The 17,973-nt window shown below is 38.6% G+C and overlaps 1 protein-coding gene across 1 annotated transcript in view; it reads right to left on the bottom strand.

The window, feature by feature from the left end:
- The window catches only part of LOC121088726 (otogelin-like protein), a 101,841-nt gene that overhangs the window by 34,221 nt on the left and 49,647 nt on the right, over positions 1–17,973 (bottom strand). Inside the window, exons 26-33 of the mRNA XM_040595215.1 lie at positions 15,620–15,754; positions 14,990–15,136; positions 13,242–13,361; positions 10,900–11,016; positions 7,937–8,093; positions 7,361–7,387; positions 2,274–2,441; positions 423–701 (exon numbers count right to left, since the gene is read on the bottom strand). Coding sequence (XP_040451149.1) covers positions 423–701; positions 2,274–2,441; positions 7,361–7,387; positions 7,937–8,093; positions 10,900–11,016; positions 13,242–13,361; positions 14,990–15,136; positions 15,620–15,754 — 1,150 coding nt within the window. The remainder of the gene's footprint in view (positions 1–422; positions 702–2,273; positions 2,442–7,360; positions 7,388–7,936; positions 8,094–10,899; positions 11,017–13,241; positions 13,362–14,989; positions 15,137–15,619; positions 15,755–17,973) is intronic.

The following is a 17,973-nucleotide window of genomic DNA, read 5'->3' as shown; positions in this document are numbered from 1 at the left end:
AGACACCGAAGCTCCAAGGATACAAACAGCTACTCACTTTTACAATATATTCTGTTTAAAAACCTTAAAAATCAGTTAAACGTGGTGAAGGTACTGCTCATTGCAGAACCAATACAGTTACCCCATTCATTTAAAATTACAGCTATCTATAGCTCACTAACAAAATATTAACATGCATCTTTTTGTGACATGCCACATTCATTTTGAAAGAATAAAACAATGAAAATATATTTCAAAGATAAAGTGATCATCATAGCTGCAAAACTTAGAAAATAATAGCATTTGGAGGCAGAATGGAAGACAAAGAGAGAATAATAATTTTAAATAGGATAAAAAGTTGTTACTATTGCTGATGAAAGACAAGTCCTCTGAAGGCAAGCAGAAAAAACCATACTTATCCCTGGGCATTATGCAAAATTTACCTTCAATACTAAAGCTACTCAAACGTTTGAATTCTTCTGAATCATCATACTTTGCCACTTTAACACCAGATGAGGTAAGAATGATGAAAAAGCCTTTTTTACTGTGCAGTTCGAAGGCACTGAGCCCTGGACTCCAGAGACCTTGGTGGTGGAAGAAGGTGGCCTGTCTCCGAAAGGAGGCACTTGCCTGCCACTGTTCCAACCCAACGGTTTCATTGTCGTGTACGTACAGAAAGTAGTTTGGTCTTTCAGCAGATTCAAGGGAAACAAGAGAGAGAGCTTTCACAGAAGAAAAAGAAAAAAAAAAAAAGGTAAGATTTTCAGAGAAAACAACTTAAAAGTGAGATTAAAATCTCTATATTGGCTGTTAAGTGGCTCCTTTTATAGAAATGCTTTTCACAAAAAAAAAAAAAAAAAAAAAAAATCAGCTGTATGTAACACAAAAAAAAGTTAGAAATGCAGGGTCTAAAGGAGATCTCAAATGATCACATATTCCAGGGCCACCAGACAACTAATCAGTTAGATCAAAACTACATTCAGCTTACTGCTACCAGCCTTCAAAATGATTCATAAGCAGTCTCAAACTGGAAGGTTTTTATCAAAGTTGGACAATTGCCTGATAGTTCACTGTACCAAAATTCCAATAGCAAATAACATCACGCATATACTGTAAGAACATGCATTACTTCACCTTGAGGTCAAGCTTTTTTTACCTACAGTCATATCGAGCCATACAGTAAGAAAATCTGTGGCCAAATAAAAAACTCAACCCTCTATTTGCTCTACCCATGTCAAAAATCAAAGGTAGAGAAAATTCTCTGAAAACTTAAGAACTCAGACAAAGACTGACTTCATATTTGTTTTTTAAATTGAACAAAATCTTGAAGTATCTTTAATCTAGGTTAATACTATCTTATTCCTTACAGATGTGAAAACTACATGTGTACTGCACTGATATAATGAAAGTTTTACTTCCACTTTATGTCAGTTGGAGAACTGACAAGACTGAATTAATTCTTCTGTTCTATGTACTTTCTTATTTCAAAATCATATCTAAAACCCTAACTTCTCCATTGCAAAACTGTCAACTGTGACTATAGTTTCAAATCTTACAGTGAAGACAGCCTTTCTCTATGTTGATTTTTGAGGGTATGAGATTTTTTCAACTAATTAAAATCCATGAGAAAGCATTGAAAAAATCTGTATTGAGTCAATTGGCACAAACCCAATGCATATGAAGACAGGAGTATATACGAAGAAGGAAAAATACATATTTATTTTTGTTTGTATAGTTTGGATCAGTCTCTGGTGAGTGAAAAATAGAGCTTAGGAATAGCTGTTCACCTAAGAAACTCCCTTCTACATTGGGTAGAGATGCTGCTCACTAACAGTGCAGGAGACAGATTGGTTGTTCTAAGTTGCACATATTATAGCCCACTGAAAGTCATGAAAAAGAGGAAAAGATAAAGTAGAAGTGATTTTACTGGAGACAAAAAAATCCTGCATATACCTTCCATGTTGATATTTGCTAGATACAAATTTTCCAGTTTCCAATTATATAAAAACTAATTAATTTTTTTTTCACAAAGGAATTCTATTCAGTTGTATTTTGCAATATTCCAAAAACAATCTTTGAAAAGTCAGCTTTAAAGCTGACAGTGGGGTTTTCCGATATTAAAAAAAATTAAAAGAAAAAATCAGTATTCCTCCTCAATTTTTAAATTGGCTACTTAATCCTCACTTATTCTAATAACTAAAAATATATCGATTAATTTAGAAGATGCAGAAAAAATAATTCCTATAGTTTGAAAAATATGAATTGCCATTAGAAAAATTGTTGAAAACACTTACATAAATCTTTATCTTTGAAAAGACCTGGAGTAATCATGAAACTGAAAAATACATTTTCATATGCTCCAGTTCTAGGCAGAGGAAATATCCTTCTACTGGACACATTGGCTCCTATAATTGTGTCGTTCTCTCCATAACTTGCCAAAATATAGGGTCCTTCACCAAGACCTAAGGGAAGAAAAATCAAACAGAAAAAGAAAAATCAAACAGAAAAAGAAAAATCTTTCTTGTATAACATACAAAACTTAAGTCTTTGTTGACATAATATATTGCCTTAAATATTTCACCATCCCTAGAATCAAATACTAAGCTCAGTGCCTCAAGGTATTATGCTGGATCTGGTCTGTATCTATCTGTTCAGTGTACTCCCTTATTTGCTTGCTGCCCGGAATACGACAGATACAAAGCGAACACAAAAAAATGTGGGTAGCTGTCCTCACAAAATGACCTGCATAAGAAAACAATCTGGGCTGCTTTGATATGGTCTGCAGTCTTTTAAAAGTCCTTATTTCTATACTTTGAAAGAACAACAGAGCAACTTTAATATTATTCCCCAAATAGACACTGAAGCTACTCTAAGATCTACAAGGAAATTCCCCTCCACAAAACAGTTTTCAAATTCAGCCGTAATTCAACTTTTGGCAGCAATATTGCTTAAGAAGCTGTCTAGTTCCTCCTCTCCCACAAACCACTCACTTCTACCCCCCTACTGCCCATGTACTATGCCATCCTAAGTCCTTCAGCAGTGAAGTGGTCCAGCTGAAAAATTACCAGCTGATTTTTCCAGTCTGATTTACCACATCATCATTCAAAAGCTCATGCCGATGTAACAGTGACAACAGCTTCAGCTGGTTCCACTGCCAAAATAGTGCTGGCCTAACCATGCCCCTCAGCAAACCCTTGGAGCTATTTCTGCTGGGCTGGAAAGGCTCGCAGGGATTCATCCAGATACAACAGCATCCATCTTTGCCACTATATCGCATTGAAAGAACCAAGAGCAGCACACTCCTAAAACCTCGCCTTGTGAGTAAGAAACAAAATGTGTAAGTTCTGTGAAAGCTTTTAATCCTTACAGTGAAAAGACTGAACCCCTTCCCAACCTAAGACAGCTCCTTTCAAATATGACTCTTCCCAGAGGGAAGGAATTCCCATAATAATGAGATTTAGCTCAGCTAGAAGTTAAACATCAATTTCTGAAGAAAACTGCGTGAAATAACTACTGGTTTTATATAGAAAATATGTTGGAGCTCATATACACATGAAGCCCACAAGCTTGCCACAAAATGATGACTTTCAAAGAAGTGGTGAGACAATGTATCTTAAAAAGGCTCTTTATTCTAAATCGTTGAACGCTTATCCCTACATATTACCCAACATCTTGCCTATGACTTGAGCAAAAGCAGAAGTGAGCTGTAATTGATAAAGTTTCCATAAATAATCAACAGTTTGACATCATGCAGCACAAAAAAAGAATCAGAGGAGCCATCCTAGTCCTGAAAGGTGTTCTGCTGCCACTTGATGGTGAAAACATGCACACCACTGTGCTTGACTTTAACCCTGGCAGGCTGCTAAGCACCACACACCCGCTCCCTCACTCTGCTCCCCAAGAGAATCAGAGGGAAATAACTGAAAAGACTTGTAAACTCATACGTTGAGATAAAGAGAGCTTAGTAAGTTAAAAAAGACAAAGAAACAAAGGAAAACAAACCCAAGAAAAGTGATGCAAAAAACCCCAATTGCTCGCCACCAGCTGACCGATGCCCAGCTGGACCCTGACCAACACTAGCCCCAGCAAACTTTCCCCCCTTTTTTTATTGCTAAGCATGACATCTGTAGTGTGTTTGTGTGGCAAGGTTTTGGTAGTGGGGGGGGGGGGGGGGGGCGGTACAGAGGTGGCTTCTTTGAGAATATGCCGTAATCTTCCCCCATGTCCAATGGAGCCAATGCCAGCCAGCTCCAAGATGGACCCACCACTGGCCAAGGCTGAGCTAATCACCAACAGTGGCAGCACCTCTGGTATAGCAGATTAAGAAAAAAAACCCAAAATCTGCACGAGCGGGAGAGAGGAGTGAGACTATGTGAGAACAACGACTCTGCAGACGGCCAAGGTCAGTGAAGAAAGAGGGGCAGAAGGTGCTCCAGGCACCTGAGCAGGGATTCCCCTGCAACTTGTGGTGAAGATCTTGGTGAGGCAGGCTGTCCTGCTGCAGCCTATGGAGGACCCCACACCAGAACAGGGGGGTGTCCGAAGGGGGCTGTGACCCCATGGGAAGCATGCACTAAAGCAGGTTTGCTGCCATGACTTGTGACCCAGCGAGGGACCCATGCTAGCATTTTGTTCCTGAATTACTGTACCCCATGGAAGGGACCCACACTGGAACAGTTTGTGAAGAACTGCAGCTTGTGGGAAGGACTCACATTGGAGAAGTTCATGGAGAACTGTCTCCTGTGGGAAGGACCCCACGCTGCAGCAGGGGAAGAGTGTGAGGAGGAAGGAGCAGCAGAAACAACATGTGATGAACTGACCATAAACCTCATTCCCTGTTGTCCTGTGCCACTCAGGGGGAGGACGTAGGGAAACTGGGAATTCACTTAAGCCTGGGAAGGGGGGGGGGGGGGGGGGGGGGAAGTGTTTTTCTGATTTGAATGGTAATTAATTAAACAAATTTCCCGCAAGTCAAGTCTGTTTTTCCCCATGATGGTAATGGCCAAGTGATCTCCCTGTTCTTGCCTCAACCCACAAGCCTTTTGTTATATTTTCTCTCCCCTGTCCAGTTGAGCAGGAGAGTGATAGAGTGGGTTTGGTGGGCATCTGGCATTCAGCTGGGGGGGAAACCACTGCAGTGTCACATGGTATGGAACATCCCTTTGGGCGGTTGGGGTCAGCTGTCCCAGCTGTGGACCCTCCCAGCTCCTTGTACACTGCCAACTTACTTGCTGGTGGGGCAGTGTGTGAGAACCAGGAAAGGCCTTGACACTGTGAGCAGTAGCTAAAACATGGGTGTGTTATCAACACTATTTTCATCACAAATCCAAAATATATAACCTTACTAACTATATGAAGAAAATTAACTCCATCCAAACCAAAACCAATATACCTTATACTTTTTAAATAAGGCAAAATTCCCTATTGCAAAGAAATGAGGGGCATTTAGCTAAACCCAGCAAGATCTACATGCTGTTACTGGACTAGGCTAGACTCTGTGGAGGGGAAAAAAAATCATCTGCTATGTGATGCTCATTATAGGATGAAAGTCACTAAAAAAGATGTATCAAAAGTCACATTCATATCATTGCATTTAGTCATTTCCCTTCCTTTTCAATATCTTGCTCCCCACTGAGAACATGCACAGTATATGTATGTATATGTATACAGTATGACAAGTATAAGACAGGATGCCACAGGAATTGAGTCTGTTAAATGAATACCATTCTCATTCTAAGGAAATGTTCCTTACAGTACAATACTTGTGAGACCTGTGCATGAAACCTATCAATTTCAAAATATAAGAGGTCCCAGTTCTGAAATTTACAGTACAAGCACAAGGTAACATCCTTCTAGAGCATCTCCTTGACTGCTAAGATATGCTGCATGGTACATTAATCCACCCCCACACTGAATATGATGAGGTTATTAATTGAGACATTAGGGATTACTAAGATCATTCAACACAGCTGGGCCACTGACTTCACTCATTAAAACTAGAAGCAATGTTTTAACATATACCAAGTCAAAGAAAAAGCCCATCAATTAATTTAGTTGAGTTTTAAATTGAACCTGAGCAATCTCTTTTATATTTCAATGAAAGAAAGAAAAATAAAACAAAGTAAGCCACTTCAGACTGAAAACCTGGAAAATAATTGCATAGTGTGACAAACGTTCATAAAATTTATGAGGCTTTTTTATTTTTTTCCAAAAATCATAGCATATTAACTATTACTCTGTTTAATCTCAACTCAGTATCAGCAGAGATGCATCATATCCACCCCATAATTTTTGCAGAAAAGGACTTGAATTTCCCTGTGCCAAAGGCAATTAGTTCAGTGAAGTGAGAATTCAAATGGTAATAACCATGTATAACCTTCTAACAGGCGCATTAACGTGTCAGCATTTGAATTCCTTACTAATGTAGGATTGTCTGTTTGTGTTTATATAGGACAAATCTCAAGTAATACATGAGATGTTGCACAGAAGAACAGTATTTTAGCTATCCATACCAGAACAGGAGAGAAGAAGTCAGTATAACGACATAATGATATTAAACAAGGAATGTGTCACAAAATAATATACAACACTCCAGGCTGCTCCTGCGAGTCATCTCTCCTTTCTAATGGATTTGAAGGTCCAGTGAGCTCGAGGGATTGTGGCTATGTGATCCTGCCCTAGGGAATGGGGAGAACAGGAAAGAGAGAACCTCCAACACTGCTGCAGCTGACAGAAGTTCTTCTCAGCACAAGCTATGAAGGGTTTTATTTGCAGTGAGCATTGTATCATATTTAATCTGACATGCAAGATGTGTTGTTTTGCTTACAACTATGATGTTTGATTCCATGCTGCCTCTGTCCCTGGACATAAAGCAGAAAGGCCCATGGGGATTTCTTTTGCTAACTTTGCTGAGCTCATTAAACTCACATACCCAAATGAGGAGTACAAAAAAAAAAAAAAAAAAAAAAAAATCATTCTAACCTGTGAAAGAGAGAAATGTTTATGATTTTCTTCCAGGGTTAGTTTGAGTGAACCGATATAATAATAATGTCTCTTGAGTATTCATTTTTAAAGGAGAAACAAAATAGAGGTGGGTGTGCATGTGTGTGTAAAATAATGATCTCAAAATAGCATCATACAGAAAGAAAGATGATAAAACAGTACTTCAGAGATGCCTTCTGTATTCTAGAGTGGTCAATGTGGGGAATTATCTGCAAATAAATGCTTTATAAAAATGGATTCAATTTTGGAACTGGGAAGTACAGACTTGTTTCTAGCATATAGCTAGCTGGTATGCTAGAAAACATGAAGAGTAAGTGTATTCAGCAAGGTACATAAATATGAGGATGAATCAAAGACAGCAATATCAAATACTACATACCTTGATTGTAATATTCACAGTCATAAGCTAAAAGAAAAAGAAAACAAGCACATTATTATTACCAAGTAACAGCAGAATCTATGCATATCTGCATCCTAAAAGTGTAAAGTTTACTTTCATGAGAGGAAGCTTAATTTCCCATAATGTATTTCAGTGACTTTATTTCCTTAGGCTTTTGTTCAGTGATATACAGCTGTATTTAAATAGATGTGCCATGACAGCAGACCTGAAGCATGAATTATTCTACAGCCAAGAATGCTTCTTACTGTCAATGAAAAGTTGAATGGACAGAATCTTTTTGCAGCCCTACACAGACCACTGGACGTACCTCAGATCTGGTAGACCAGTGTCTTTCCAACAGTCTCTGCGCTGGCGCACCCTGAGTACAGCCAGTTCTCTTCAATAAGACAGCAAATCTGGCTGTGTAAGACTAACAGCTAACACACAAACAGCTTGAAAAATGTGAAGAAGAACATTTTTATCCACTTGCTTCTGGCATATTTCTGTTACTGGGCAGCAAAAGAGCGAAGGTGCCTCAAAGATGAGTTCTGGTGTGAGGCCAATCCAGGTACATACCACAGAGCGAAGGAGATCGCCAGTGAACCACTGCTCCTTGCTGGCAGCACTTGTGGGCATAAGCTGCAATACTGGTACACAAGCACTCGCAGTCCCCACCAAGATTGCAGTTGCATGTATCTGTGTGACAATTTTTCACAAAAGAAGTTACATCAATCTAGGGGAGAAAAAAGAAGGAAGGAAAAAAGAGGGCTGGTGATTTAGTTGCATGAGCTGTACAAGTTCCTGTTGCACCATTTTTAGCAGGAGTACCACCCCTGGGTTGACTGAAAGTATTTAACACAAAAATAGGTATTTTCTAAGGTTTGGGTACGTTCCTATACAAAAAGTACACTTCGAATTATCAGCTGTTACCTACATTACAGGCCAAGAGAAAATTTCAATCAGTGACTGTTATTAAGTATGTCTGTCCACACATTTGCTGTTCATTAATTTTGAGGAGTATATTGAAGCTGGCAGTTCTGGTTTTATAAGGCAAATGCTGCCATCTATAGTCATCCTGTCAGTTTTGTATGAACAACAGCAAGGAGCTACAGCTCTGGTTACCAAGTAATTAAAGTAATAATTTGTAGAAGGGGTTTTGGTGTGAGAAAGCTTGAGCATGCTGGGGACATTTTGCAGAAAAATGTTTCTGCATTTACCAAGATTTTAATATACCTTGCCTGTAAACCTTCATTAGATCAGAAACCACGTCCTCACTCTAAAATCCTATCACATTATTTTGTGGTTTTACACAATACACTATTTCTTGGATTTTGATCATATTTTTTGTAATGTTGAGCAATATTTCCAAAACAGTGTTCTTATTCAACACATGGAATGTTTAAAGCAATGCTTTTCTTTGGTTTAGACTCTGGTCTAGCTCAGTTGTAGAGCACTCAAATGGCACACATCAGATTGCAGAAATACCATCACAGTAACAAAGCAGCACTTATCTAACATGTAGACAGCTTCTCAGCTGGTGGTTGCTAGAAGCTGGCAGGGATACAAATGCTGGTTTTCTGCCTTCAGTGGATAAAGATGCCATTTGCTTTCATTCTTTTTCTTATTTTGAAAATAGGGATACCACTGGGGTGGGGCATGAGATTTAGCTCTATAGAAAATGGCTGTAATAGCTTCACAGGAACCACCAAACCACAAATTGGCTCCAAAGAGCTCAACCTCTGTCTCATGTCTGCAGGACAGCATCTCTTCATGGGTCAGCAACATCCTGCTGTTGTGACAAACTGGGAGCCTTGGGTCAAACCTCCTGCTGAGTTCAGGAGTTATGAAGACCTTTTTTTCTGCAAACGTTAAGGCTCCTCAGCCCCTGCTGAGTTCAGCACTTAGCTGGGCAACTGCAATCCATCAGTCACTGCCAGCCAGGGATGCAAGGTTTTGTCTCCCTGAAAACAGGGGTTTCCAGCCTCAGCTGAACTCTGAGGCTGCCTGTTCCATGGGCAGGAGCTTGCCTCCATGCACAGCAGGATCTGCACAGTGGGAATGAGTGTTAGAGCACTGCTCCAAGCATGTCCTGAGATCCACATCTACACCTTCTGTTTGTTCCATGTCCCCAGCATCAGTCTCTGCTTGGGCTTCTTTTCTTGATACCCAGTTCAGCACCCGTTAAGCCAGCAGTCAGCTGCAGGTATCCTTGGCAGGAGGTCATTTTACATCACATTTGTGAGTCATATTTTCACATGCTAATGCATAGGTTGTAAAAACACCTGAAACGTTTGCTTTACAGGCTGTCCCATACAAAACAGATATGTGCATGTGAAAATACTTGATTACTAATTGAAGGACATGTTTTGCAACTAACATGCATTTTTTAATGTAATTGTGCTAAATTTTTGGCATAATGTTTGCAGATTTTAATCACAGCATGGATAACCTATAGAAAATGAATGTTTAAGAGAAAGCATCTTTATGAGTTATAATAATACAGCTCCTTAAAAACTCTCAAAAAGTTCCATTTTTATTTATTATGTCCCACTTTGAAAATACACTCATCACTATGTTCTCAGGCACATGCTCAGAAAATTCTTTACATAGTAACTAAAGTCAACATTAATAAATCTCTCGGGTTAAACTACTGCAACCTCCTTTTCAGGCAAATTCCTAACCATGTTGATATCAAACTTCAGTCCTGAAAGTCAGGAGGTTCAGCTGGAACATCTAATGATCTCATTTAGTATTAATAGTCATAAAGAAAATAAGAGACTGAGACAAAATGTCATAATAGTTCTTGCTTGCACAGGTGTAAAGAAGCCTCCGATATGCTACCTTTGATAAATCTGGGGGGCTAAAAACTGAAATAGGGGAAAATGTATAGAGCATGTCTTGCATTGATAAAGGGTAGACTGGAACGGAATAAAAGATTCCCACACAAACTATTGTCCCCATCTTGTCTAGACTGAACTTAAGGAAATTCTTGTACTCAAGTCCCAGGCTGAGCCAGGTATTGAGAAAACAAGGACATCAAACCTCAGAATTTTGACAATAAGCAGATGGTGAGCTGTCAGCCAATTAAAAATAGTGATAGCTCTGAAGCTGAAATCTCTATTTCTCATATTTCTTTCTATATCGAGCAGGACAGTTAACAAAATAAAAACATTTAACATAAGCTGTAGCCGCTTTACAGAAATGCTTATTTTAGATTTCTACAATATATACAAAAGCCTTAAAAATTTAGCTACCTACATAAATAAAAGATATAAATAAAACCTAAAGAGAACAGAACCTTGATTATCCAGTCTACTAACTCATGGCTCTCAGTTATCACTATTATGTTTAGGCTCCAGTCTTGAAAGGAACAAGAAACTCTGCACAAACATAGCCCACCCACACAGAGGTACTTGCAGGGCTTTACTCTGTACCCTCCACAGCATTCAGACTGAGGGGAATGTCAAGAAGAAATTAATTACTGGAATTTTAATATTTTCCCACAGGAGAACAACATCTGGGATATTTAATAAACTTACCACATTGCGACAAGGTGCAAAAACATCACTGTATAAAATGGAGCATTCCTTTTTGGCATAAGGGAACTTGCTCTGATGTACCTCACACGGTCTTAATGTTTCATTTGGGCTCTTGCACTTAAAAACAAGCAAAACCACCACAGACATTTATACAAAGGTGTGTTGACCATGGATTCAGGTACACTATAGTATCATATAATTCAATATCTGCATACCCAGAAAACAAAAAGAAAGTTTAATTGCTCTCTTCATCTTCCCCTTTCCCTGATTTGTTGTTATAATTGAAAACATTTGCACAAAAAAAGAATCTTTGTGTTTTGTTCTAAGTACTAAAATGTTCCTGCTGTCTGCTCAGTGCGTAAAGACAAAATGTTTTCTTTGAGACACATTATAATCATTACCAGAGCAACCAACTATAACATCACAAACAAATACATGGTCCAAATCCATCCCTGGTGATTTTGCGCTGACTTTAAATGGAGTCACACTACGGATGGATTTAGCCCTGTAAGTTCAAATAAAGAAGCAGCAGTAGGAAGAGATCAACCCATAAAAAAATAGAGTCAAAGATCATTGTGATAACTCAAAAATGGCTGAGATACAGCTCTTCTCTTACAGTCCCTCTTCAAGGAGAAAAACAAATGAACAGAAAAATATGACAAAACAACACTCAGCTCGGAAAACACAAGTTCACCCAAAACCATACCCTCTTGGTGCAGCAGGGAAGCCCATGAGGGGGTAATTATGGATCCGTAGGCAGCATTGGGGTGTCCCGGCACAGCCTCTGCTGCAGTGCCGTTGCCCACCTACACTGCCCTCCTGCGTGGATGCTCGGACACTGACTGCCGTTGGGGGATGTACTGTCAGTCCCAGGAGGGAGAAACCCTGGAAGCATCCCATGCTTCACAGTGCCAAAGCAAGCACGTTTGCCAGTAGCAGGGTTGGGTTCTAGGCCTCCAACTATCATATACTCCTTTGCAGTATTTAGAGTTTGCAGAAAAGATGACCAGGATACATCTCTATGAAGGCCAAGGGTCCTTTCTGAAAAAGTCCCTAGTGCTTACTGCAGAGGCAGACAAAGTGTCGAGTTTGGGTGAGCACATGCTGCCTGTGAGGCCGATATTGAACTCAGATCCTGAGTGCTCAGGCAGCCACAGAGATCAGAAGATTACGTGACAATTTAGGGGAAAAAAAATAAAATATATATATATAGCCAGAAAATGGCAAGTGCAAAATTGGGCTGCATAAGCAAAGGTCACAGCATCCTAGAAATTCGTGTGCTATGCAAACACTACACGTATTTTTAAAGCAGCCACTGAACTGAGAAATTGGAAAAGAAAAATTCATAGTCTTCATACAAAGTGTTTACACATGTCTTTACATACCACCTCCCAGATGAGCAGCATAACTAGCAATACTACACATTTGCCTTGCGTGCTCACACAATTTAAACGTTTTATAAAGTAAAATAGATCCAAAGGGAGAGTCTGAGGGAGAGAAACTTCAAAATCTTTACTCCAAAGCAGAGAAGGTATCATATTCTTTCATGAGGTGAGAGATTTTTGTTCAATTTCCTGCTGTGAGTCAAGGAGAGAACAGATTAAAAATTGGTTCTCACAGATGTACTAGGGGACTGCTTTACAAATACTGATGTTTCAGGGGGTTCACAAGGCTATAAAACCTTATATCTTCTCAGCACATATTAATAAAATACCTATTCTCCTATGTTATAAAGCACAGTTGAGGTCATCCACTCTCTACGGCCTCTTTCCTTCTCAGAAACCAAGTTTCCATGCTGGGTTCTGCCTGTTGCTGTTCTGAGCCTTTTCTGCCTCACCCCTTCACCATCACTGCTTTGTCAGTTTGTCCTCTGTTTACAAACTGTAACTAAAAAAAATCACCTTTTTTTCTCCAGTGTTCAGAAAAAAACTTTTTGCCAGACCTTTTTTCCCAGCATTCAGCTTTTATTTACTTTCACCTTGATGCCTTGAACACCAGAGAAATCACTATCGTTTTTAAAATCGGGTGAATCCAATATATCAGAAACAATGTATCGAATTTTGTAGAAAATTGGAATCCAGATAGCTTTGATAATTATCTTATGTAAGGAAAAATATTTTCTTCCCTAAAGAGATATTTTAGTTTCATTTAAATTCAGTATGTTTGCTATCATGTAAGACATTAACACATTTCACATCTACAGAGATAGAAATTAAAATGTCCTCTTATACATTGACCACAGGTTTACAAAATCCCTGTACACCATGTGCTTATAACATGTTCATTTATAAATCAAAATTTATACCCTTTTTTTCTAAATTTTTACTTGACATGGGACTTACCTGTCCTAATACCCAGCTGTCTCCAAATACCTGTGCATTTCTTACTTCCATGTTGTTTGATGTAGTCAGATCATTTGAAGTGTATTTGTCAAAATTTCCACACAAACCTGCCAGTTTACCCTAAAAGAGAAGGATTTATTTTTTTACATATATTAACAGTCAATAATTAGTAAAAATAACATATATAATAAAACATTCTTAAACTGAAAAAGGTGAATGCAACTCTGACTTAAATTTTGAAAATATCTGACACTCTGCTATGCTTACAGTTCCATATTGCAAATAATGTTTAATAGAAATTTGTTTTCCTTTTTTCTTCCTGTATTCCAGAACCTGTTCTTACAGTCTGCCTATGAAAAGGGACTGGAATCTAGGCATATTTTTTTCTGAAGTCTTAGGAGTGCATCCAGTCCAAAAGCCAAAAGTTCAAGCTAATTACCTCATTATTGTGAAGCCTGACTAGTTGTTGTCACTAAAACTTGCTGCCTTTAATTTTGGCTCACAACAGCAAGAACATTTGCAACAGCATTTACAAAAGAGACAACTGCAACTGTTTTGTGTTGGGGCATGTGCTGCTGATGGAAAAAGTATATATACATTCATACAGAAAACGATATTTCTGCCAACAGTAAAATACAGAGTTGGATTTCTAGGGTGCTGTGGCTCTAATTATTTTTTTTTCCTTAAGTTCTGCTGCAGACATTGTCTTACTGAACAGGAGACTCTGAAAGAAACAGTCATTGGAAACAGAGCTTGAGATATTTGTTGCATGCAACCTGCAGAACTCAGCTCCCTGTAACTTACTCGAAAATATAATTATTTTTCAATATGTGTATTGATGGCTGATACATCAGCTTTTATGTGAAGTAAGCATTTTATGGCTATTGACTCAAAAGTCTATAATAATGTTGTTTTAAAACCAGATGAGATAGATGGTCATTGTAACTTTGACTTACACTTCAAAAAATCTGATATGTATTCTAGCATAGAGTACTTTCTTTTACTGGAAAAGGCCCCTTCTCGATACATGTGTTCATGGTTAAGACAAAGCAGGAATGTAATTATTGAATGTGCAGATAAGGTTACTCTGCCAGGACCCAAAGACTGAGTTGCAGAGACATCAAGGCAGATGATGATGTAGGAGTGGAACAGTGAAGAGCAACTGGCAGAAGAAGGAGTCTTATATTCTTCCCTGCATCATGGCTGAACCCTGTCACGGTATACTTGTTAGGTTTAAATACCAGTTTTTGTCTAGATCCTTTCCTGTATCTTGTTTTCTTAATTTAAACCCAAGATGTGACTCCATCTGTTCATCTCAGCAGCATCTACTACACCTCAGGGTGCAGTTCCATCATCAGCCTAATCCAATCTGTGCTACAAAGCTTCCATCTCTCATGTTTCCACTGACTTCAGCAATTATGAAAATATGCAGTGAACTGGGTAACTCAAAAGCAACCCTCTGTTCCCACCCCCAAAGTAACTTTGAGTCAGAGCTGAATCACTGCATATCTGGAAGGCTGCAGTGTGTGGAGCAACAGAGTAAACATGCGTGTTAGAACCACTCCTCTTCAGAAATTCAGCCATTAAATCACGTTCTCCATCTCGTCTTACCTGGGAAATGCCAGCAGATGAACACTGTGATAAACAGCTATATCGCTGGGAAAGTTAGTCATGGTGAAAAGTTATTTGATAAGTGATCTCATTAGCAACACAGCTACACAAAATCACGGGTTTTCATTTTGGCTCACCTTCCATCGAGGTCCAACTTTAACATGCATCATTGTCTTCCTATCCCACAGAATTGTAATGTCCTGTTCTGGAAAGTGTATCACAGTATAATATCCAGCCTTCCAGAGCTGATAGTTAGATTTGTTTTCCTGTCCCCTTAAGGTCTTCTGACAGAAATTAATATTTATTAAGATTTAATAAAGTTATTCTACAAAGATAAGCAGTCAATTAATAACAAAATTTATAGTGAAGAATACTTTAGCATACAGCTGGATCAACAATATTACTATAAATGTTGTTTAATATTTTCATATTTTGTCTTTTCAATCATTCAGGTTTGCTTCAACTTTGTACTTCAGTTTCCCTTTCAAAACCAAGCAGAAAGAAACAAATGTCAATATGCTTCAACTGCTTGAGGCTTTTGAGCAGCCCGCTTTGTAGGACACATGGAACTTGGAGGGGGGGAAAAGAGGGGAAAAAAAGATTTTTTCTGGGACCTACTGCTTTATCCAGGCCTAACACTATGTTAACATAGGCATAGGTACTATGTTAACTCGGAGAGACATTTTCCAAAACCATGCTACTTTACAGCTGTAACTTTACAATGCTTATCTTAAAGGGCAACCCGAAAAGGAAAGAAAATAACTAACCTGCTTCTCAGAAGGTTCACTAAAATAAATCTCAGTGTCTCCAACCGTGATGAAAATATTCTTTGAGCAAACAATATCATTGTCAAAGCACTTTTTGTTCTGAGAAATTACAGATATATTTGAGTTATCTGTGCTCTGAAATATAAAGAAGAAATCATTTTACTCATAGATTCAATTGCATTTCACTCCTGCAGATTTATTCCAGACTTACCATCACATAAAGATGGATAACTTAGTATTTGCACATCTTTAAAATTAAATTTAAGAAAGACACCAAACAAAGAAATACAGTTTTAATTTCAAAGCTGAACCCACAACCAACTCAAACATTGGAGTTAAACACATACAGCCATTACATTCAGCTGTGAGTCCTCTTTCTGAGGACTTCACAGACTCAGAGGATCAGCCTGCTGCTAAAATAAGAGTCTCGTTTAGGCTTTTAAAATGTGCTCATACATGGAATCCAATATTTACTGCACAGTATGGTTGTCAAAATCGAGACATGCTATAAAAAGAGCTTTATTTTTAAACCAAGGTACATGAGATCAAGCTGTTTCCATATTTTTAAAACTGAGAAACCTACCATCTGTCAGTAGTAGATAGAACAATTTTTGTACCACTACCCAACAAAATTCACAAACCCATGAGTCATACTCTATGTTATTAGAGGGAGCAAAGGTTTCTGCTGATATTTTTGTTTGTGTTGGTTTGTTGGGTTTTTTTACATTTAGATTTCTCTACTCTGTTGTCTTTTGATTTGCTGCTGATTCAAGTTTACTGTTGTTCCAATCCCATATCTGTTGGCTCTCTAGCCTGTAAATAAATTTTGCATTCTAGGCATGTAAAATTATTTTTGCACCTTGGCTTAGTATGTCTGCTTATTCACCTACAGCTTCCGTGGCTCTGTAACAGAGGGAAACACACATGCACCTTTTAATTCCCCATGCTAGGATTGGTACTGGAACAAAAGAGACCAGCTGTATTTTCAGAGTTGATACTTATTATTCCTTATTTTAATTTTCTTTTCAGTTTATTTTTGTACCAATCCTTGCAAGTCAACAAGAAGTCGTAACTACTGAAAAGCCTTGAGAGAGTTAACTTTATAACAACATTAATATAAACCAGTAACAGTGCTTCTGAATTAGTTTTTCATCAAATTCAGTCTTACAGTCATTACAAACTCAGACAGATAAGAAATAAAAATCTTGGAGGTGACAAGCTATATCTCACCCACTGGATCATCCATTCTTGTATAAAACACTTGGTTAGTGCTGGAAACAAAAAGATGTTTAAACTTCTGTTCTTACTCCCACCCTCATTTAAACACTCTCTGGGACTGTGACCAGCTGAAACTAATTGCAGGTGCTAATGGGCACAGTGGGCAAATCGGGAATGATGGCAGTTCCCCAGTCCTGGGAACTCTTCTTGGGTCCCAGCAATGCTCTTGGAGAGCTCCACTTGGTCACAATGGGAGGAATCCCTTGCCTTGGTTTGTGCCCACAGCATCTCTCACCAGAGCTTTGCTCCCTCCCTTGGTCAGTGTACCCCTGAAAACTGCTGGGTACATACTCTTAAATACTCCTTGCTGGTCTCACATTTGTACCCTTATTTGTTCTGTGCTCATCAGAATTCAAGAATAAAAATCCATATTAGCAATTTTTCCTCACCAGTGAGAAATGTAGCATTTCTACATACTTTCTGTATGCAGCCTTTCTTTTTTTTTTTTTTTTTTAAGTAAAAGTCATAATGACCAAATGTTTAAAGAACATTTTCAATCTTAAAAAAGAAATCAACCCAATCCTAGATGATGGGAAGTGTGTAAGTATTTTTGTTGCCAGACAGAGGAGGTGCTACAGCTTTGCTGCCCTTAGTCTAGCATGGCCCACAAGCCAGAGGATGCTGCTATTTGGCATAGAAAACACTCTACAGCAAATGTGAGTGAATGTGATGAACATAAACTATAGGAGATTGCCTGCAAGCTCTATGTTACCTTAATGCCAAGGCTTAAGAAACAGGTGGTATGTGTGAGCCATCATCTTGGAAGACAACAGTTAAGGTGGGTAAAGTTAGCTACTAGCTGCTGGTGGTAAGAGGGTGTAGGAAATCAGCTCTTTACAATTTAGCAGGTGAACTCCATTTAAAACTGCTGAAAACTTCAGGGTAAAACAAAGTTCATCTGTTCCATTCTGTTGAAAAGTTGGTTTAGGTTGCACTCAGAATAAAATTGGTCACTAGCTTTTTGGGAAATATGCTTTTTTAATTAAGCCAGGCTTGCTGCTGGAGTCAGTCCAGTAATTATTCCCCTCCAAGTCAGATAACAGCCCAGAGCCTTTTTGGATTTACTGGAGGTGATG

Source organism: Falco naumanni, chromosome 5 (genome assembly GCF_017639655.2).
Source record: "Falco naumanni isolate bFalNau1 chromosome 5, bFalNau1.pat, whole genome shotgun sequence".
Taxonomy (NCBI): domain Eukaryota; kingdom Metazoa; phylum Chordata; class Aves; order Falconiformes; family Falconidae; genus Falco; species Falco naumanni.
Note: the sequence above shows the minus strand (reverse complement) of the source record. Positions and strands in the feature narration are given on the sequence as shown.